The 24089-nt window shown below is 40.5% G+C and overlaps 1 protein-coding gene across 1 annotated transcript in view; it reads right to left on the reverse strand.

The window, feature by feature from the left end:
• Positions 1 to 374: 374 nt before the first annotated feature.
• Positions 375 to 24089, reverse strand: part of NCEH1 (neutral cholesterol ester hydrolase 1) — a 59160-nt gene continuing 35445 nt past the window's right edge. Inside the window, exons 2-5 of the mRNA XM_040480773.1 lie at positions 18130 to 18358; positions 16173 to 16242; positions 4686 to 4857; positions 375 to 2803 (exon numbers count right to left, since the gene is read on the reverse strand). Of these exons, the coding sequence (XP_040336707.1) occupies positions 2186 to 2803; positions 4686 to 4857; positions 16173 to 16242; positions 18130 to 18358 (1089 nt within the window). The 3' untranslated portion in view covers positions 375 to 2185. The remainder of the gene's footprint in view (positions 2804 to 4685; positions 4858 to 16172; positions 16243 to 18129; positions 18359 to 24089) is intronic.

A 24089-nucleotide genomic window follows, 5' to 3' on the forward strand; every position in this document is an offset into this window, starting at 1 on the left:
TTAAGTAATTCAAATCTCTGACTTTAGAGGAAAGGGAAAAGAGGCTCAGAGACAGTAAATAACTTGTGTCTGTCCATTAGCATGTTAATTTGCATGATTATTTTTATACACATACAGGCACACACACATACACACACTGTTGTATTTACATCTGTTTTGTACATAACAATGCTACTGGCTTGTACAATAAATGAAAAATAAGGGGTGCCTGGGTGGCTCATCAGTTAAGCGTCCGACTTCAGCTCAGGTCACGATCTCCCGGTTAGCAAGTTCGAGCCCTGCATCGGGCTCTGTGCTGACAGCTCAAAGCCTGGAGCCTGCTTCAGGTTCTGTGTGTCCCTCTCACTTTGCCCCTCCCCTGCTTGTGCTCTCTCTCAAAAATAAGTAAACATTTAAAACATTTTTAATAAAAAAAAAAGAAAAAGAAGGGTGTACACTTTCACTTATTTCTTTGCCAGAAGTAGGAAATGCCCATCTTTCAAATGAGTGAAAAGGTTCCTCTTCCTCTCCACTGATGAACTGGCTGTATCATGACCTGGCCTTGGCAGTCCCTGCAAAGAGCAGGGTGGGGGCAGTGGTAAAAGTGGCAGGAAGGAGGGCAGAGGCACTCAAACCACAACTGGAGTCCCTTGCTATGCCGAAGATGTTCCCACTGGCAGTGAAGGCTTTACACAAAGTCAAGCTTGGGCTATTGTAACTCCTAGACCAGGCTGGAAGGAGACAGAAAAGAGGTGAAGGAACCAGGTATGCATCACCCTGGAGAATATGAGCTAGCGTTCCTCTCACCACAAAGGGCAGAATTGAGCAGTGTGTGTCTTACCTAAATTCTCCAACTGTCAACTTAGATGAATTTACTAAGTGTAGTCACAGTTTCTAATTACTTTAATTTGTATATGCATAGAGACATCAAAATATTTAAGCCTAATGTACAGTAGTATTAATAGCTACTTTACCTCTTTCCATAAAATTACATGTGGATATAATTCTAAGGTAGTTTCTTAAAAAATATCGTTATTTTTAGTATTCATCATAGATGTTATTCTGAAAAATCTTAAGTCGAGCTGTATATATTAACATTAAATAACTTAAAAAAATAAACAATACATTTCATATATATATATGGTTATATATATATACCAAATATATATATATAATACCATATATATGGTATTATATATATATATACCAAAATAGCCCCATTTTAAAGCCATGTAAGTGAAAAAGTTGAGTTTTCAAGAATAAACTAGACCTTCTAAAGGTATTTTTTCATAATTTCAATATTAAATGTATCTTCTTTTCTGACTATGCCAAAAATATACACACTGCTCTTGGTAATTTATGTCAGAAGTATTCATTATGAAAATAAATAAGTTAGTTCATTTGTCTGTTTTCACTTGTTTCTGTAATGACAAATTTATCCTAAATCTAAATGAATTTGCTCCCAAAAGATCTCCCCTATGGAGACAGCATAACCAAAAAACTTTACAATGTACAGATATCCACTACATGCAATCGTATATTTTCTAATAATAGTGGTAGAAAGTAACCTTCAAGTATCGTCATCATCCAACTGGACTTACAGAGAGCTATCCCATAAAATTAACACTCTAAAGGAAGAAAGTTATTTGAGAAATTTGTCCTTGCTAGAACACCTTTGTTGAAATTCCCATAGGAAACAAAACCATCTATCCATAAAGCACAGAGGGCGTTTGGTATCTAACACTGACCTTAATGTGCACACAAGTAACACTGCTCTGAATGTAAAGTAAACTCTACAAGCTAAAGAAGAGCCCACATATGCCACCCACAGCTGGAAGAATTTCTTCTGGAAAGAATTCCTTGACGAAGACAGAACGCAAAGCTATTTCAGCTCCTAGTCCTGCTTTCTGTAGCCGTGAGTATTGGTGGTAGTTTGGCTAAAAACAAAACAAAACAAAACAAAACAAAACAAAACAAAACACAAAAAACAAACAAGAACAGAAAGACTGGTCCACTTGGAGAACCAGATTTAGACATTTTGTACTTACGTTAGTCAAACACATTTTTCAAAAATTAAATTAACATAAAGTCTGCAGGGAATGGAGATTCCATAACTCACAAGTAACAAGGGGAAAGTAATCAACTAAAAAGTGCATCTCTTTCCAAAGCAGGTGCAGGAGGTCAAGATTCTGGAAATTTTCCTCTTTCACAGGTTTTGATCCAGCCACTTGATGTAACTATTCCTAGTCCGGATTCCCACTGAGAAGTTGGTGGGCCAGCTGGTGAAAATCATGCATCCATGGAAGCCATCCTCAAAGTGATCCAGGGTCACCTCCACACCTGCACTCTCCAGACGCTTTGCATACATGATCCCATCGTCTCTTAGGACATCATGCTCACACGTCAGAATATAGGTCTTTGGGAGGTGCCGTAGGACTTCCTGGTCTGCAATGAGCGGGGCCGAGCGAGCATCCAACAGCTGAGGGATTTCCCTCAGAATCCTGGCGTTGCCGGTGGTCTGCACCACAGGCTTGTAGTCCTTTGTGATGGATGCAGGCAAGAGGGACGTCCAGTTTAGACGGGCCCTGAGGGCAACTGCCTCTTCCACGTCCATCGAAGTGTGGTTGTTAACAATCATCGCCTGGACAAAGTCATAGTTGCCTTTGAAGTAGTCCACCCAGTACTTCACCATGACGTAGCGGGGCAGGATTGGGGTGTTCACATTTTGCTGGTAAGAGGGCGTGTTGAAATCTAAAGCTTGAAGAACTGGATAAATTAAAGCTTGCACTTTGAGCTTGTTTTTGAGGTTGGCATCTTGAGTAAACTGGAGAAGAGGAAGCAGACACATTATTTCCTGCTGCATGGCTCTTTGTATGGAAACCACACCTTTTAAAGTAGCTGAATGCATTACCTGGAAACAGTCAAAAGGTTCTAACTAGGAAATTTCTACCAGACATGGTATTAAGTAATACGGTTTATAAAATAAAAACTTCCCCACCACCCACCACCAGCACCACTCCCCACACATGCATCAAACTGCTGGATGTTTACTAAGAAAGTTATGATGTTTGCAACCCATGTTTTTAGTGAACACTGCAAATGCATGTGATCTCTTAGGTCTTTAACCCCCCGTGAACACTTCACTTGTATCTATCCTTCGGCACTAGCACACCTTGCTGGGTACTATGGATGGATGACATGAGAACTTTTCTTAGTTCACTATTCTGTGCAAAGTGAAAAAAGGCAATGGCTTTCTAGGGAGAAACAAACTAGTCTAACTCTTCCAGAGGAGAAGGGTAGGAAAAGCTAAATGAACAGATGATGGGACTCCAAAGTGTTATAGCAGGACCTCAGGATATCTCCTCTGATGAGCATTTAGTCTTCATGCTGCATAAGTGAGAATTTAAATAGTGCTGGCAACATGCCCTCCATTCTCCTTAATGAGCATGTGCCCCAGAGTTGAGGTTAAATGGGAATGTGAACGCATCCTCTACCTCATCAGATCTCCATCCCCCCATGCCTTCACAAAATGTGAACACACTGCCTCATTTTCCAGTCCTAGGGTCCAAAATGGTATACATTTGCATGTAACATCTAAAAGGCAGCTAACTAGGTCACTGGGTTTTATAGGCAACTAAACAACCTTCAAGGTCACTTTAGCTGTACAATTTTGTTTCACGTCAGAGTTTAGAACCCCATCCCCCAGGGAAGATAAAACTGCTCTGTAAAAGCAAAAGGAAATGATCAGTTAATAGTACTATTAATATGTGCCAGGAATTGCATATACATCATTTCACTAAGTCCCAGCAATAGTCCTGCAATCAGATGGCATTATCCTCATTTTCCTGAGAGTCAGAGATATTCAGGGGCTTGCCTGAAGCCCTGTAGCTTCCAAAGCAGGGAGACTGGATTCCATTCCACTGCTAATTTTAAAGCCCATGATCCTCTCCCCACTGCACCAGGACTTTCTTCTTACCACATCAGAACACATGTATACCAAACCCATCAGTGCCCACCGAAGTTCTCTATGTACTGCAATTTGAGAATACCAAAAGAAATCTGGAGATGAGAAGACAGAGATGCTCTTCTAAACTTGTTTAATCCATCAGAGGAAGAAAATATACTTATCTTTGAATTTACACAGCCGCCCAAAATTTTGGGTGCTATTAGAGCTAGATAGTTTTAACCAGAGAATTTAACCAGGTAAGCTCAGGTTAACTGGTATTATATTCGAGCCACACTCGAAGTGGCTGACCCATTTTAATTTTTTTTCTTTTAGATTTTAAAAAATGTTGGGAACACTTTTTAGCTTTTCAGTTTGACTCAAAGTTCTAAGGAAACAATCTTAGCAACTGGAATTTAAGCAAAAATATTTTGCAAGTCCAATATGGAAAAGAAGCTGGAGATACTTGATTTCCATGCATATTGCTGGGGAGCAAGAGAGCCCTATAAACTGTTAGCCCATCTTTCATATTAATTGTAATCAGGGACTTTCCAAGGACTCAGAGGTGACATCTCTTTCAATTACCCCTCTTGCTACTTCAGAAAGATCCGAGAATTCTCCCAGCGCAGTCATCTGAATAACTTGGCCCCATACTGACCAGCCTACCTGCTAAGCCTTTGCCATACATAGCGAAGAATATGTGTGTAGGTCTGCAGGTTAGCAAGAATCCTCTTACCACCAGCCTGTCATGGCAATCTGTTACCTGTTGGCCCAGAGCAGCGGCCAAATTCCCACCAGCACTGTCACCAGAAATGCCAATTCTGCCCGGGTCAACCGAATACTTGTGTAAGACTTCTGGCTGCAGAAAATACTTCGTGGCACGTACAACATCATGAATTTGTGCAGGAAAATAAACCTTTGGAACTAGCCTGTATCTGTGAAGACAAAAGTTGTATTCATTTAAGGACTTCACCAAGTCTTTATAGGCCCTTTAAAGTTTATGGGGAAGCTGGTTCTTTTGACACAGAAGTAAACAGGTAAGGATTGAAATAAATATAAAAATGAACCATTCATTTTCTTTTAAAAAAAAAAAAGTTTATTTTGAGAGAGAGAGAGGGTTGGGGGGGTGGAAGCATGAGTGGGGGAGGGGCAGAGAGAGAGAAGGAGAGAGAATCCAAGCAGGCTCTGGGCTGACAGCTCACGAACCGTGAGATCATGACCTGAGCCAAAATCAACAGTTGGATGCTTGACCAACTGAGCCACCCAAGCGCCCCTGAGCCATTCATTTTCTTGCAAATCAAATAGTTTAAAAATGTAATGATTTGGGGGTATCTGGATGGCTCAGTCGGTTAAGCATCCGACTTTGGCTCAAGTCATGATCTCACAATTCGTAAGTTTAGCTCTGCATCAGGCTCTGTGCTGACAGCTCAGGGCCTGGAGCCTGCTTCGGATTCTGTGTCTCCCTCTCTCTCTGCCCCTCCTCTGCTCACACTCTGTCTATCCCTCTCTCAAAAATAAATAAACATTAAAGAAAAAGGGATTAAAAATGTAATGATTTTGTATTAACAATAATCTTTCCCCCCTTTTTTATCATCAGCCATGAAACACAACTTCAAAGTTAAAGGTGGATGTTGATTATTAAGATATGGGTAGAACCATAACAGATTTGGGAATTTTATTTCTGGAAATCAGTGTTCAATTCACGACACTTATGGATTAGAAGGTGACTTGGCAACATCAACCACTTCATTGATCTCCTGTTTAATGACTCCATATGAGATCCTTCATGATTTACTTGAGAAACATAGCAAAATTGTGTCAGATACCCCATCCATGATAACATCTTACAAATCCATAGTTGTTTGTAGTCTCTGCTTGGAGTGCCCTCTCGGCCTCCTCCTTCTTTCCCTATTAATTCTCACTCAGCCTTTAAGCCTTACTCATGGGTTTAGACTCCTCCAGGTAGATTTCCTTGACTATAATAACTCCACTTGCTTCTGGGGCTGAGCTGGATGCCTTTCCTTGATCCTTCTATGTGCTGGAGTATATTACTGTTCTTACTGCCTCATCTTAAAATGATTTATGTGTTTCCTCTGAAGAGTATGTTCTCTGAAATCAGGACTATGTTTTATTCATCGCTGTGTTCCCAGTATCTATCAATGTGCTAGGCACATAATCATCCATCCAGTAAACCCTTTTATTAACATACCTTCCTTTTGCAGACAAAAGAAACTGGGGCACCAAAAAGTTACTTTATTTGTAAAATAAGTCAAACACAGATAAAAACAAGGTGGAATAGAAACTAAGTACTTAATTAAAATCTAGTAATATTAAGAATTCAGGTCTCGGGGTGCTTGGGTGGCTCAGGCAGTTAAGCGTCCTACTCTTGACCTTGGCTCAGGTCATGATCTCACAGTTCATGGGTTCAAGCCCCATGTCGGACTCTGCACTGATGGTGTTGTGCCTGGTTGGAATTCTCTCTCCCTCTCTCTGCCCCTCCTCTGATCGTGCTCTCTCTCTTCAAAGAAATAAACAAACAAGCAAACAAACAACTCAGGTCTTTTCATTTTCATTTTATAATTAACATACCTATTCTTAGAAACTTATTTTCTCCCATCTAAAATCCAGCTAATTATCTTGCCATTCAATGCAAATACAATCAAATGAACAAACATTTGTGAAATACTCTGAGAAGTAGTGAATATTGATTACTGCATTTTAAAAGTCCTAAATGTAACATTCCTTCAGTGGTTACCTTATAACAGATAAAATAATTTTTCTAATTTCTTTTTTATTTTCCTATCTGTGGTGATCATTTAATCATCCAAAATGTTTTTTGTCCCATTGAATTTCATTATGCCCTAAAGTGGCTGCTATGCTATATAGTACTACTATCCTACTGATCAATGAGTGAAAGGAGTAGGATTATACAATTGTGTCCACTAGATGGCGCCATCTTATATGATTCCATTTACCCCCAGTTTTAGGACTTGATCTCAATTTGAACTTCAGTTTACCAAGCTGAATTCTTAATTCTTTCAATGAAATAAAAACACATGTCCTTCATGAGTCAAGTTGTGAGAATAAGGGCTATTTTGTCTCAGCAAGATTCCATATATCATAATAAACTGTTTTCCTGGTAGCCCAATATGACAGAGCATATTCTACCAGTACACATACATGAATTGAATCTTCAGATGTTATTTCCCAAAAGGTCTAGTGACTTTGAATCAAGAGAAATTGGTGGGACACCTGAGTGGCTCAGCTGGTTAAGCATCTGACTCTTGATTTCAGCTCAGGTCACGATCTCACAGTTCTCGAGTGCACACCTGCTTGAGATTCCCCCTCTTTCTCTTTGGCTCCCCTACTCACACTCTGTCCCTCTCAAAATAAATAAATAAACTTTAAAAAAAAAAAAAAGAAATTTCTAATTAAGAAAAAAGATACCCTGCTACTGCCACAATCTTATCAGTTGATTAATAACTGGCTCAGATAACAGAGTAAACACACTTAAAAAAAAAAAATAGATTATAATACAAGCGTCTTCCTGGTGCCCTTAAAGATCTACCTCCTAAACCCTTCTCTTTGTTCAAGCTGAAAACTTTCTCTAATTTTATTCAATAAAAAGGGACACTATTTTCATAGATTTGAAAATATAGTGAAACTATACATTTCTGAGGTCACCTAGTTCAAGATAAGCCTTGAAAGTAACTTGAATTTGACCTGAGAAGTATAATAAAAGTTCTGTAATATTTTTGTAGCCACAGAACACTCAAGAGTCAGAAGAAAATTTATGAGTGCTATAGCCAAAGAAAGCAAGTATAAATGTATTTGTCTGCAGCTTTTGTTTAAAGATAGGTCTCTGCAAAGTACTGAAAGGATTCTGACTTTTTTTAATTTCACAATTATAGATCTTGAGTTAAAGCACCTGATGAATTTATGGCAGATATAGTCACAATTTGCCCAGCTCACTGCAGGGATAGATGACTCTGCAGTGCTGGCTTCTGCCTATCTGTTAACTGCACATGCCTCCTGCTATAGAAATACAAAATTTGCTTGTAAACTCAGGAATGAAGCTTAATCAGTTTAACAAATGTGTACACTCTATAAAAATTATCTTATTTCTGCTAGGTGAGGCACCCGCCAAATATGCTACATATGTGTTTCACTCAAATTGCAGGGCAAACCCGTGGGTTTAAGAATGAGAACATGATGGGGGCACCTGGGCGGCTCAGTCTATTAAGTGTCCAACTTCAGCTCAGGTCATGATCTCATGGTTCGTGGGTTCGAGCCCCGTGTTGGGCTCTGTGCTGACAGCTCAGAGCCTGGAGCCTGCTTCAGATTCTGTGTCTCCCTCTCTCTCTGCCCCTCCCTTGCTCATGCTCTGCCTCTCTCAATAAATAAATAAACATTTAAAAAATAAAAAAAAAAAGAAAGAAAGAAAAGAATGAGAACATGAGGCTCCAGGAGGATGTATAACTTGTCTACAACAGCTGATAAGTGGCAAAGCCGCGTGGTGAATTCACCACTGACTTCAAAACCCACATGTAACCCCTGCCTTAAAAAATATTCTTATTCTTGAAAATCCACAGCCTTTTAAATGTGTGTCTGTGTGTTTTCTCAAGACCTCATCAAAGCAGTAAATTCTCAGAACTATAGACTTCTGACATCCCAGGACACCCCTTATGATTTCAATGGTTTTGCAAAAATATTCTCAAACAAACCACCTAGCACAGTGCCTGACATGTGGTGCATCTTTATGAACATACTTTTATTTCTTCCAAACAAAACTTTAAAGATATATTTCACACTTTTACATATAAAATAGGTCATATGGCACCACCTGTGGCGAGGAAAGTGATAAGCCATATGGCTTTAAAAAAAAACATAAAAAAAAGAAATTGTTCCTAACCTACCTACTCTGGGGGCACATCGTCAAGGCCTCTACTTCCTGTATTCTATGCGTAGTTCAGAGTTTCTCAACTCAGCATGCATCCTAGGATAATCCTGGGAGTTTTACAAAAACATTGAGGCCTGAGGCCATCTATGAAACATTCCAAAGTATTTGGTCTGGGGTGGAGCCTAGCATGTCTATATTTGAAGGAAAATCCTCCCTCCACCGCCCGCCCCCAATAATTCTAACGCACAGCCAAACTTGAGAAATATCACTGAGTCCAACCCATACAGTCACTGTTCTCCGAACACATCTGCCTGTTGCCTTCCCCAGTGCTTTGGTCTCTATTCTCTCTGCCCTTCCCCCAGCAACTCATCAAATGTTCCGATCCTGTAAATTTAATCTCAAATGCCACTTCTTTCATGAAACCCTCTCCGAGTCCAGCCAAAAGTCACTCTCCTTCCTTGGAGCTCTCAAAGTCGAACAATAGGTCATAGTACAGACACCTCTATTTCCTCTAGAAGTAGATGGAAAGTCATAATTATGTACTAAAGACTCTGACGTACACGTACCTAAGATAAGCAGTATCATGCCTCTGGTCTGTTACTTTGTTACCTACTTTATTCAGGGTACCAGGGAAATGGAGAGATGCTCAGAAAGACTTACAAGGTCTTTCTTAAGTCCAAAGCAGACATGCACACAAGCCCAGAGTGGGGGGAGTTGATCCAAACCCACTGAAGTTGAAGTCCTGAATGACACTAGTATTCTATGAGCATTGTGATACACGTTGTCCCTCAAAATAACCTCACCTGGCAACAGTGTGTACAAACTTGAGCGCAGGCAAGGACACTGAGGTTGCTTCATCCAGTGCCACTTAGGTGAAAGATACAGGAGATATACTGGAATGAAATTATACTCCTTTAGATTCAGTAGGATTAAAATAAAATCTCCTTCCTTTTTTTCTTTTTTGGCTTCCCCACGCTCCCTCTTACCAGCTCCTGAGAAGAGTTCAATAGATTCACCTTGAGAACATAAAAAGGTTAATTATGTTCCTCAGTCTTAAAGAATCCCTGTCTTCAGCAGGGGTTATCTGAAACAAATCAATTACATCCCTACTATGCTCTCTATATGAGAGAGACAACTCCAGAGGAAGAACCTCTTTATTCCTCTACCAGGCAGATGCTTTTTTTCTATTAAAGAAACACAAAAATAAATAAGATAAAAAAATAATAAAATAAACATATAATAAAATTGCACAAAAGTGGAAGCATAAAGGTTAAGGTTAAGGAAAGTTCTTCCTTTCTGTTTCTACTCTCAAAATCTGCCCCTGCAATAGTTTTGACTGCCAGCCATTCAGCAAGGGAGAGCTGAGATCAGTGAAGGCTTGGCTGATTGGACAAGAATGACATTCAAAAGAATTGACAAGAGGTCAGGATGTTTTGCCAAAACCCTAGGAGTGACTGAGCCTAGAACTGTGATCCCACGCTCTTTCTCTGTCTCTCTCAAAAACAAACATTAAAAAAAGTTTTTTTTAATGAAGTGATTCTTTGATGCACAGTTCACAATTTAAGACTTTCTGAGACTTATCTATATACACAGCAGGGATCTCCCCAGGCTCTTGGTGTTTATCTAAACTGCCTCCTCCCATTCAGACTAAACCTTGCCTATACCCACAAGGGTAACAAAGGCGCCAGAGCACTCCCAGGTGGCCATGAAAGCCCAAGAAGGCTTAGTGCCTCCTCCCCCTGGCCTCCTTTCGCGATTTCAGAAGCTAAACGTAGCTTCCTAGAGCTCAGGTGTGGGTGGAAGCTGGCTTCACAGCCTCACTGTGGTTTGCAGTCAGGTGCTCTGCAGCTGCATCACAGGCTTTTTGTAAAAGCTCCGATTACCCCCTGCTCCCCAGAAATTCTCAAAGACCTAAACCACAAGAGAAAAACCAGTGGATTTTTCAGGTTACTAGAAAACACAGCCAAGAAGACATTAGTCGAATATGTCTAAACAGGAGAGATTCATTAGCTAAGGATAAGGAAGAAAAGAAAACAAGCTACTTCTTAAAAGAAGCACATTATCTCTCTCTAGCATTAAGTTATTTGTGATGTTGGCCTTTACATTGGCTAAAGTTGGCCTGGACTGAGTGAAAGGGAAATTTTCAAATCTTTCCTTCTTCAGAGGAGAACCCTCGGGAATCTGATCTGCCCACCGTCCGGTGCTGCCCAGATCGGAGTGATGCATGAGGATTTCTCTCCTCAGGACTCAGAGTAAGAGCAGGAAAAGGAACAGAGACCAAGTCACAGCTAGGTCACCGTCACTCTGTGTTCTTCTGAGTATCTTATTTGTACAACTATTTACTGAGATGTGTGGTGTACTGAGCCTCCTAAAAGCACTCTGATTTTGTCAGCTTGCACTCATCTAATTTTGTGGATTAAAAAGAGAAACATAAAGATCCCCTTCCTTATAACCCTGTTTGCCGCAGACTAAGATAAGTACTCCAGCTTCTTTTCTGTCTACATTAGCAACATTCTTTACAGCTCTGTGAAGTTTCAAGTGCTCTGTGCACAATGCCACCTGACATTTGGTGGAATGGGACTATGTCTCCACCTACATAAAATAGGGAGTTTGAGTGTAGAAAAGATTTAATTAAAAGCATAACACAACTTAAAAACCATTTGCCATACCCAAAAAAAGCAACGAAGATGCCTTGTAGAAGTAATGAATTAAGTAGATCAAATAGAATTTAATCACATCCAACATGCCTCCTTTGCTATTATCTGACATTTTATCTTTAAAAAAAAGATGGGGGCACCTGGGTGGCTCTGTGGGGTAAGCATCCAACTCTTGGTTTTGGCTCAGGTCATGATCACACGGTTCGTGGGTTCGAACCCCACATCGCACTCTGTGCTGACAGCAAGGAACCTGCTTGGGATTCTGTCTCCCCCTCTCTTTCTTCCCCTCCCTGGCTCGCTCTCTCCTTCTCTCTCCAAAATAAACAAATAAACATTAAAAAAAAAAAAGAAATTAGGGGCAGCTGGGTAGCTCAGTAGGTTGAACACCTGACTTTGGCTTAGGTCATGATCTCGTGGTTTGTGAGTTCGAGCCCCACATCAGGCTCGCTGCTGTCAATGCAGAGCCCGCTTTGGATCCTCTGTTCTCCTCTCGCTACCCTTCCCCTGCTTGAGCACTCTCTCTCTCAAAAAAATAAACATTAAAAAAAAAAAAAAGAAAGAAATTAAATCTTCCTTATATCTTATGGCTCCAATACTGTGTCGTATTATATAAACTACAGGTAAAAAGGTACAGTGTTCTGGCTAAAATGCACTATGAAATACGTTTATGAAAATAGGTTTAGGAACATAAAATAGGACCTTCCTAGATTATATAAATGAGCATGAATTCATGTATCTTACTTGCGTAGTATAAGATGAACTTTATTTGTTTAACAAATATTTGTGTGCAACTGATATGTAAGCATAGCATCGTATTGTAGAAGCAACTGAACAGAAGCATGGTCTATTTTTATATCTTAAGGCTGTTATCTACCATAGTTGCTGGGTCTGTTCCCAGAACTGTGAGCCAGCACCAGCAACATGAACTGAGGCATTCCAGCTCCTGGTACTCACTGCATGGGAGTGATTCCATTACCAGGGCTGCCCTCAACCACTGCCTACCAGCTTCCTCAGGCTATAACCTTCCCCGGAACCACACCCCATGGGAAGCTAAGCCATGCCGCCACCCAAACCTATGGCCCTCAAGGATAAGGAGCAGTGGTCTCCAGACAGCCTCCCCACTAGAAGGTAGAATTCCAGGAGAACCAGGGGTCCATCATCCTCCTAAGACTCTCAAATCATCCACTCCTCTTTCTTATTTTCCTTATTCATGGCCAGAAATCTCCCCATCTGTCTTCTCTTGTGTTTTGTTCCCTTCGCGCTCTCTGCTTTCTCCCATTCCTCCCAAGCCCTCTCATTACACCACTCTGGACTCTCATGACCAACTCACTTTGTCTAACTAGATTCTGCTCATTCTTAGGAGCTCAATGCAAACATCACTTTCTTTAAGACATGAATTCTCTGACCCTTCAAACTAGGTAAGATCTTACCTATTTGGTGAGGTACCAGGATTTTTGCATTATTATTACTTTCACCACAATTGCTATAATTATTATTCATTCTTATTAATACTATTAATAATAAACCCTTTAAACTAGGTAAGATATTACCTATTTGATGTCTTCTACTTCATATCACTTATCATAATTTAACCTTACTTGTTTGTGTTTTGTTTTTTCATCTAGATTGTAACCCCCAGGAGGCAGGATTATGATTGCTTTACACTGTTATGTCAGCAGAGTGTAACAGTAACTGGCACATAACAGAAATTCAATAAACATTTGTGGAATAGAAGAGGAAAGAAGTGAGCAGTGAGAAGAAATATGTTCCCAAGTTAGATAGCTGAATATACTTTCCAAGAGAAACAGCATGATCACAGACCACGTGGTATTGGCTATCCTTCAACTAGAGCATAGGTTATGTGACTTTTTGTGGGCTGGCTGGCCTAGATTCTAACCACCTTAGCTCTTGATTTCTGCAAGGGAGTGCTGTGAGTTCCAAACACACAGTTGATAAATAAATTTGTAGGTTGGGTCTTTCCATTCCATGGCTAGAGCACTGATCCTCCAGACTTGTCTAGTGCATTAGAGTATCTGAAGCCCTCTTACCTCCACTGTCCAAACTGATACTCATGACAATTCTCTGGAGTCACTGACCTAACTCAACATGTGTTTTACTTAGCCTACATGTTCTAAGTCTTGTACTAGGTGATGGGAACCAAAGGAAAGAAGACATGATTTCTCTTCCCAGTAGCTCACATTCTAGATATACAGGAAGGATTCTTAACTCCAGTTTGCACATTTCATTAAATGATCTGCCTGAGGTCATGCAGTCATGAGTAACAGTACTTGCCTACTGCTGTGACACCTCCCAGTAATAAACTTGTGGATAGTACACTACATAGATGAGGCACAATGGAAAGGTAAGACGAGAGCAGTCCTTCTAGATTTAAAAGAAATCTTAAAAACATCCTATCTATGTTTTATGATAAGCCTGGAATTAAAAGAACACCTTTTACTTGAGACAGATGGTGACGGGTAGAGAAGGGCATGTAGGAAGAATTTAGGCACGCTGCCAATTGCTTATATTGAAGCCCTGGATGGTAAGTCCTGTGTGGAGAATCCTCACGGTGCCAAGTTAAGTAAGCCCAGTTTCCCTCCTTTTCTCGGGCTTTTGAGGATTTGAGGAGCTGGAGCTACACAGGAAACCACTGAAAAGTCCATGAGGCTGGTTCCTCAGTTCTGAGCTGTAGGGTCTAGCTCTATAATGGGGCTCAGCTATTTAAACAGCTCCTGCTTTTCTCTGGCCAGCTGCCCAGGCTAGATGATGCAATCCTTTACTTGAAGGTTCCTACATTATAAAACTGCACTGAGGGCCCTTGAGTGACCTGGGTGGTGTGTGGAGAGGCCAGGGAAGGCTGGGAGCTGTCCAGAGCTGTCTCGGAGGGCAAATCTGCTAAGGAGGAGCAATAACACTGCTCTGTGTGACTAAGTCTTCTGTTCCAGGATCACAGCTGCCCAAGTGACTTGGGACACCAGCCCTTCCCAGACCCTGCAGAAGAACAGATTCTCTTAGGTCTCAGATCTGGAGCAAGGGCACAGAGGGGATGAGCTATGGTGGAGAGAGGCAGAGGGAAGAAGAGAGCTGGATGAGCTCCTGGCGTGGAAAGTGGTTAATGTTATAATCTTGTCAGCTCAGCATTATCAGCTTTCTTCAATACTGGCTTGATATTGGATTAAAAATGTATAGGGGCCTCAACACCTGGGTAAAATGCCTCACTCTATTTATGTAACTTGCTAGCTATGTAACCTTATGAAGGTTACTTAACTTCTGGGCTCTCAATTTCCTCATCTATGAGAAAAATAACAAAATACTTGTCTTGGATGATTTATATGAGAATTAAGAAAGACTCCTTATTCATTCCTTCAGTAAATATTTATTGAATACTATCTGCCAGGGATGTCTCCAGGCACTAATCATGAACAATGAACAAAACAGGGGCTCCTGGATGGCTCAGTCAGTTAAGCGTCAGACTTCAGCTCAGGTTATGATCTTGAAGTCTGTGAGTTTGAGCCCCTCATGGGGCTCTGTGCTGACAACTCAGAGCCTGGAGTCTGCTTTGGATTCTGTGTTTCCCTTTCTCTCTCTGCCCCTCCCCCACTCATGGTCTGTCTGTCTCTCTCTCTCTCAAAAATAAACATTAAAAAAAATTAAAACAAACAATGAACAAAACAGGCAAAAATCCCTAAAATCCCTCTCTTCATGGAACTTACTTAGTCTATTTCAACCTAGCACACTACACACATGATAAGTATTTATTATGTATTATATATTTATTATGGTCTGTCAGAGGTTGATGACAGTTCTGGAGGAAAATAAAACAGGAAAAGTGGGCTGCAATTTTAAATAGTATCAAGAAAAGCCTTGCTGAAAGGATGATATGTGAACAAAGGTCTGAAGGAGGAGAGACAATGTATGCAATAGCTCCGGCACATGCCTGCCACAGGACAGGTACCAGGATTTCTGTATTATTACTATCACCACAATTGCTATAATTATTAGTCATACTGTTATTAGTACTCTTAATAATAATGACAATAACGGCATTGACTGAGATTTGCTGAACACATTACATTTACAAGGTCTGAGATACAGAACGGAACTCCAGCAGAATGACTTTTCCAACTCTTAATTGGTTTTTAAATTTTATTTAAAAAAATTTTTTTAACGTTTATTCGTTTTTGAGAGAGAGAGACAGAGCACGAGCAAGGGAGGGACAGAGAGAGAGGGAGACACAGAATCCGAGGCAGGCTCCAGCCTCTGAGCTGTCAGCACAGAGCCTGAGGTGGGGCTTGAACCCACGAACCGCAAGATCATGACCTGAGCTGAAGCCGGATGCTTAACTGACTGAGCCACCCAGGCACCCCTGGTTTTAAATTTTAAAAGGTAATAAACAAAATTATTTCCTGCAGATAACTGATTGTATATTTTCCTAAATTTCCGTTAATTCTTTTCAGAACTTTTCCAGAAGTTTTCAAAACTAAAATAAAAAGATAATTCAAGGTGTTATAAAACTAGTTCACGAAATTCTACGTTATATCAGAAAATCATTTTGTGTGACCTTGGGCAAATCCCTTCATCTTTCTGGATCTGTATTTTGCACTTTATTTTACTTACAAAGTACAGTAACTAGATGGTTATCTAAGATCCCTTCTTAAAAATTATTTTTTTATGACTAGCATTAATTACTTACTCAATGGAGACAATGACAGCATTCAATTCTTCAGCCATTGCTGTGCACAGTTCATCATAATACCTGATTTCTAAAAGAGACAAAGGAACAATCATTATTAAACAAGTTACTTAACACTGTCCATTCTTAAATTCTGCTAATCGTGGATTGCTCTTAGACTTGCACTTAAGTTATTAATAATAAAAACCATAAAAAGCAAATATCGAAATATGTATCATTAATAGGGTTACATATACAAATGCAAAAATTAAATCTGGTTTCTGATAAAATGCAATTAGTATAAAATAACAGGACATCCATATTAGGTTACCTTTGAATGCGTTTTTAACTAAGTAGCCATTGATTTCATAATAGACTATGTGAAATGCACCAAATTCTGATTTTGTAGCTCTTCAAACATACGTGTTTTCAAAAAACACTGCAGATGAAGAGTTACCTCCTTAGAACTACATAATTTTTCTGTTTTAATATCTTTATTTGCTGCAATTCAATTGAATTCTTCCAATTTGAAGAACAGGATATTTTGTTTAAACCAACAAATAAAAAATAGAATTTTAGGAAGTCTTAGCATTCTTAGAAACAGGATCCAAAGGGGTGCAGTGACAAACAATTTTAATACATAAAATTTGAATCCCTTAGGTCTTATTTCAATAAACTAAGAGATGAATTTGCCTACAGAGAGCCAAATATTACTTTAATTATACATTTTCCAAGGCAGTCTTAGAACCAGAAGTTTAGTAACTACATAACCACCTGCAGAGAGCCCACAGCCCGAGCTCTTCCTCTGGCAGGAGTGATCAGTCAAAATTACGGGGAAAAGGCCATGTGAACTCATAATCCATGCCATTTCCAGCACTTACACTTCCTGGTCTCCATGGAATGTCTCACTGGGCAAGTGTCCAATACTATATAGATTGCAATCATTTGTTACTCCATTTTATGCTCTCATCCCCTAGCACACATTAGGGTAACCAAAAGTGTAAGATTGTACATAACTATTTGAGTTTTTCTACTGGAAGTCCTGTACCCCCAGAGAACCCCTCAGTCCTGGGCAAACCTACTTACTCAGTAAACATCTGTTGAAAACTTGAGCAAATCCATGAAATCAAAGAATAAATAATGACTACGAAATGGGATTACAAGAAAAAGTTATACTTCTTTGGCCTTTGCCACATTAAACAAATGTTATATAAAAACACAAACTGGAACAAGTTGTCATTGCCTTAAACCTAGGGGATGCCAAAAGCTTTGGGCTAACGATGCGGTAGTAGCTCCATAATGACAGGCAGAGATAAGGCCCTTACTTCCTCCTTGGTATTCTTTCCGCCAGGCTGCTCCACTTGGCTGCCTGCCATTTTGAATGTGTTCTGCTCATGAAAGTTATCCGACACCAACAAGAATATTCTTGAATTTTGCAGCATTGTTTCCTTTTAAGGGTGGTATACCCTTTATAGCTTCATCTTTGGTTTCATAAGCAGATGGAACGTGGATGAGTTAATGTAGGTATTCAGAAACACTTGTCCTATTTCATAGAAAAATGTCTTCAAACACAAGTTGGCAAAAGAGCTGCAGATAATTTCCTCATATTCCGGCCCAGCGAAACTTCAACTTGTCTTGGTGGAGAAAGCTATTGTCAGCCCTTCACATGAGTTAGCCTATGATTTCGGTCACAGGAAATATTTTCAAAACAGTGGGCCTGAATTAACAAGCAGTAAACAGGTGGGCAAAACCTTTATGTATGTAGGGTAATCATAGAATCATTCATCAAAAACCAGGACCCTTTTGAGTGCGAAAAGGGGACACTATTAACAATCCTGCTGGGATAATAGAGGTAGCTGAGACTGTCCAGGGGAACCAAGTCAAATGGCCCTTACCCAATAAGGAAGTCAAACTCAATCACACATCCCTCCCAGGGCCAACCACAATCCCAAACAACCTGAAGGTGACCAGGACATACTTGCACTGGCTAAAGCCCAGCCTCCTCCATGGATGTAAACAACACTGCGTTTCAAAGGCTCTTCTGGCTTTGGGGAGCCCTCAAACACTCTGACCTCCACACCGTCAAAGTCAGTATCGGTCACCTTCACCTGAGGAGACGACCAGGCGCTTTTCTTGCCAAAAGAAACGATGATAAAATTCAGTGCGAGCAGATGATGGCTCAGGCCCAGGTAGTGGATCAGGTTGCTCTGCAGGGAGAGGGAGGGAACACAGAGGGAGGGTATGAGTCAACTCCACCACCACCAGAGCCACACTCACCCACTCTTGGTGTTTGAATTCCTACAAGCAGCTGACAGTACTCTTGAGGACCAACTGCCCACTTTTAATACGATAACAAATTATATTTACTTTTTGCTTTTAGAGCCTGCAAAGTATTTTCATACATGAGATCTGATTTTTCGGATTAGCTCTGAGAGGGAAATTGGGCAGGTATCATCAGTCCCATTTTACCAAGATGGCTTAGAAATTAAACATGACCGTTTGGCTGGATAAGTGGTAGTTCTAGGACTGAACACTAAGACTTGTGCATTTTAGGATTTAGTCCTTTTCCTCCTCCTCTCCATCAGCAATCACAGGTCCAATAACACACTAGGAATCGAGGAAGAATACTTTATCTAAATGCAAATAAAAGAGAGAGAAGTTTTATATTTACTACAGGTATCTTTAAAGTGTTTTGTAGCTTATATACTTAAGTGTGTTGGTTGTTTTGAGAGTAGAAGAAAGAAATGAGTGTGGGAGAGGCAAACAGCCAGTTAACTCTGGTTCCAGCACTGAGAAGCAGAACACCTCAGACGTTACCAGGAGCTTTTCAGAAATGTGCAAAGAACATACAGTCTGCCATCACTTGTCCTTTGAACCTGAGGGCATTGAGCTCTGCATTAAGTGTCTGCAGGAAGTTACTTGGTTGGAGAAAGAGCAAAGAGAGGAGACCCAAGTCATCCACCCAGCAAAGACCCTACAGAGTATATTCCCCTCTTTGTACTTTTTTTTTTTTCAACGTTTATTTATTTTTGGGACAGAGAGAGACAGAGCATGAACGGGCAAGGGGCAGAGAGAGAGAGGGAGACACAGAATCGGAAACAGGCTCCAGGCTCTGAGCCATCAGCCCAGAGCCCGACGCGGGGCTCGAACTCACGGACCGTGAGATCGTGACCTGGTTGAAGTCGGACGCTTAACCGACTGCGCCACCCAGGCACCCCCCCTCTTTGTACTTTAAAAAAAAAAAATGTTTATTTATGTTGAGAGAGACCAAGAGCATGAGCAGGGGAGGGGCAAAGAGAGAAGGAGAGAGAGAGAATCCCAGGCAGGCTCCACACAGCCTGAGCCTGGTGTGGGGCTCAATCCCGTGACTGTGGGACCATGACCTGAGCCAAAATCAAGAGTCAGACAGTCAACTGACTGAGCCACCCAGGCACCCCTCAACCTTTCCACTTCTTATACAAGGTCTTCCTATTGAGTAGACTTATCAAACTAACCTCTCAGTAAGACTTAATGGCCACGGTTCAAAGCCAGATAACTGGAAGCCATGTGGCAGCAAGTGACTAGTCCAACTAGTGTCCAACAAGTGTCAAAAAGAGGCAGGAAACTTTCCTGACACTGGTGCATGAATTTAGATACTATATCTCCTCTTCTCCAACCTAGGAAAGAAGGACAGCTAGAGAGTAACAGTGCCCTTCTGGAAAATATGAACCAGAACGCCGATGATTAGTGAAACATTTCATGTCATCATAAGATCAAGAAACAATGTTACTAGCAGAAATCAGGACTATATAAAGTCTGTGATGCACCATAATACAGCTTCCCAGAATAGGCATGCAGCACGCTGGTGTGCCTTGAAGAGGGTACACGCGTACTAGAATACTGATCCCCTCAGCCCCTGAGGAGCTAAGCTCCAGAGAGCCCTTTACCCCAATGTCCCATATAAAGTATTATTATTATATACGTATGCCTGGCCATGAAGTGAGCTGGAAAACGCTGTATTATAACACCATGAACCAATGTTTATGAAAAACAAGAACAAGAGGCCATTAATCTAACCACGAAGAGCTATTTCAGTAATTTCATTAATATTTGTTTGCTGGCAATATAGGCAGCAGAGCAAATAAATATTAATAAAATAATTCAACTTCTATATGTATCAGTTGCCCAATTTACTGAAAAAGTTAAAACAACTGATAGTGTTTTTTTAAAGCTTATTTATTTTCAGAGAGAGAGAGAGAGAGAGAGAGAGAGAGAAAGAAAGAGGGAGAGAGAACACATGTGCGAGTGGAGGAGGTACACAGAGAGAGAAAGAATCCCAAGCAGGCCCTGTGCTGTCAGAGTAGAGCTCTATGCAGGAGTCATTTGCAGGAGTCAAATGATCCCACAAACTGAGATCATGACCTTAGCTGAAATCAAGAGTTGGATGCTTAACCGACTGAGACACCCAGGCACCCCACAACTGATAGTGCTCTTGCTATGAAATAAAGTGTGATAGGAAATAAATTCACATGCACAGGGGGGCCCAGTTGGTTAAGCATCCAACTTCGGCTCAGGTCGTGATCTCACAGTTCTTGAGTTTGAGCCCTGCATCAGGCTCTGTGCTGACAGTTCAGAGCATGGAGCCTGCTTCAGATTCTGTGTCTCCCTCTCTCTGTCCCTCCCCCATTCACTCACGCTCTGTCTTTCTCTCTCTGTCAAAAATAAGTAAACGTGAAAAATATTTTAATTTAAATTAAAAAAATTCACATGCACAGAATTCTAATTCTAACCAAATCCAATTTGGCAAATTGGATAAAGGTAATCATCGTTTGAGTTTTGTGGTAAAATGTCAGTCTTACTGAGGGTATACTGACTTCTGCCAGGACGTAGCCAAGAATCACTGTATTCACTAGGATTCTAGAGTTCACACAAAAAGCTCTTGTCAATATCGTTATCAATTAATAGAGAACACACAGGATCCATCCCATTTCTTGCAGGACAAGTAGCATGATAGCATGGACTAAGGAAATATGAACAAACCAATGGCAGGCTTGCATCTGTTACTTTCTGGACTATGGTTTTTAAGTTGAGTGAAGACTATTCAATACTTTAAACAAATCATATATGAGTTTCTTCAATTATAGGAAAGCTGCAAAAGAGGTGAATTGTCTCTCTAAGACAGATTAGAGAAGATGGCTCATTTTATAGAGAACCCACCTCGGGTTTCCTTCATGCACTGCATGCTCTGAATGCATGCAATCTTGACTCAATTTGCCCATGCCTTTCCAAAAATACCTCTACCGTGTCAGATCGCTTGCACGAACAGAATTTGTCAACAACTATCTGCATTGTTCACCATACCGTCAGGGTGGCGCAGGGGCAGGAGGGTTGACTCAAGAAGGGGTAGTTTATATGGAGAAAAACAGATAAGCAGATAGGAATAAGAAAGGGTCAGAGAGGTGCTAAAATAAAATAAAATAAGTAAATACAATTTTATTTCTTGCATCCTTGCGTTTGTGAAGTGAGATTCAGATCCATCTCCAAAAACATTGCAAATTAACAGTTTTCTGAAACCTCTTTAGAAGTAGCTGGAAAATTTCAGTAGCACAAAGAAGCAGGCCAAGTGTTAAGAGCCCCACAGGTTAAGAATTGACCAATTCTTGGCAAGTTCTTGAAGTACTTTAGGGCAGTGCTATAGATCTTAAAACTTGCCCCCATAACCATTCTAGGATTTAGGAGAGAAATTCTACCTGAGGAGATGGAAGGGGTGAAGGGTCATTATTCATTACACCTCAATGGAACCAGACACAACAAAATAGGTGGGCCACTGGCTCCCTACCCAGGTATGATGGCCAAAGATCAAAGGACAAGCAAGAATCAAAGGAAGCCAGGTACCTGGTGGCTCAGTAGTTATGAATCTGACTTTGGGTCAGGTCATGATCTCAGGGTTTGTGAGTTCAGTCCCACGTCAGGTGACCTCAAGTCCCGGCTTCAGTGAGCCCTGCTTCTCTCTCACTTTCTCTCTGCCCCTCCTGGGATTCTCTCTCTCTGCCCCAAGCTCATTTGCTCTCTCTCTCTCTCTCTCTCTCTCTCAAAAAACAAATAAAAGAATCAAAGGAAGCCAAGCAGAAACTGTACTCCGTTTCTCAATATACAAGTTAGTTATTATGTTTGTGAATGGGGTTGTTCTCTGTTAATTCATTCAACATGTAAATTATGAGATATATTCCAAGGGCAGGGAAGCTTAAGGTGGAGAGACAACCTTTCCGGAGCTTGGGGAAATAGAAGAGAACCAAGATTTGTAAATGAATAGCTGATGTTAGCTAAGCAACACAAGCACTAAGAGAGATCTAGATAAAGAATTATTTGTTTGTTCTTCCTGGGATGAAATCCAGTAAGGCTTCTAGCCTAAACGGTGGGTTAATGGAAGAGGAAGCATGGGTAGCAAAGAAAAGGGTCGGAAACCAAGATGTGAAAGTATTGGGCAAGTGCTCTAATTCAGATACATATGGGAAGGTCAGGTAAACAAGGGAAGTGAAGGCAGGGGGAACATGGAAATAAAAGGCTAAATCTAAGAGGCATGGATAGCAGGCACCAAGGTCAACAGCACAGACTCCAGACCTAGAGTGCCTGAGTGAAAAGCCCAGTTCCTCCACTTACCAGCGGTGGGATCTTGGGCATCCCAATACTAAATCTGTGTCTTGAGTTCTCATCTAAAGACAGAAATATAATACTAACTACTTCAAAAGATTGTTGTGAAGCTTAAAACAGGCAAAAACACCTAGAGTAGCACCTGGCACATACTAAGCCTTATATGGGTTAACTGTTATTATCATACCCCTGATTCAGCAGGTCATTGCATGAAGAAACGTGAGCCCAAGGACTGTCCGGTATCTCTAGGGAACCTGGGACTATCATTTTTCCTATTATGTACATTTGTTACGAGGACCGCACTGATGACCAAGTTCTGAAATTATTATGGGGTAAACAGATGTAAAATAATTGTCTCTACAAAGTTCATTTGTATGCTCATGTCAAAGGGGGAAAGGGGAAACTGGGGAAAAGCTATAGTACACTGACACTACCAATGCATCAGTAACTTAGCCTGGGTTTCAATTTCAACATGAACCAACCACATTAAATACTTAAAACATCTATTGTAACTCACTACCTGCCTCATCTCCCATATTCAAAGGTTTAAATTCTGTCAGTGGTTCTCCCAACTTTACCAGTGATGGCCATTTTATCCTGCAAACACCTTTTAAATTCTCCTAGGCAGATTCTGTTCAATTTCGTACTACAGGAGAAAAAATAAAATTCATGGAATATCTGCATGAAAATTTGTGGTCATGTTTTTTGTTTTTTTAAACCTGCTAAAGTTTGCGTGTATTTTTAAATGCAGATTTTTTATTGACATGCAAATTATATGCCTCACATTTAAGCCCTCTGTAGGGATCACATGCGATTCACTAATGCAGAACTCTTGTTCTACAGGAAAACATAAGGTCTGTGGCAAGAAACTACCGAAGGTCATATAAGTATACTTCAAGTATTAATTAGGCACTTACTGTATTAAAGACTCTGCTACATCCTCTAAGAATGCAAAGGTCGGTAAAAGATGGACTGAGAACTTTAGTTCAGAATTTAAATCTTCACTGATTCCCTCCCTTTCCCCAAATTTCCATCTCTCCTTAAAACTTTCATAGTTCTCTGAACTTTCTCTAGGACTTTAACTTTTAAGAAAAAATCCTCTGATTTTAAAGCATTGATTCAATTTTTTTTAATTTGCATACAAAACAAATCATGCCTGCAGGCCAGATTAGGACTAAGGACTACCAGACGCAAATTCCGATGTAGAGGTAACCTGGTCCTACGGAAGGTACAGCTGGAAAGATGTAGCAGGTAAATTAATTCCCTTAAGTACAGGCCCTAGTTGTCAATGGTGAAACAGCAAAGATT

The sequence above is a fragment of the Herpailurus yagouaroundi genome, unplaced genomic scaffold (assembly GCF_014898765.1).
Source record: "Herpailurus yagouaroundi ecotype Mexico unplaced genomic scaffold, PumYag 159, whole genome shotgun sequence".
Lineage (NCBI taxonomy): Eukaryota > Metazoa > Chordata > Mammalia > Carnivora > Felidae > Herpailurus > Herpailurus yagouaroundi.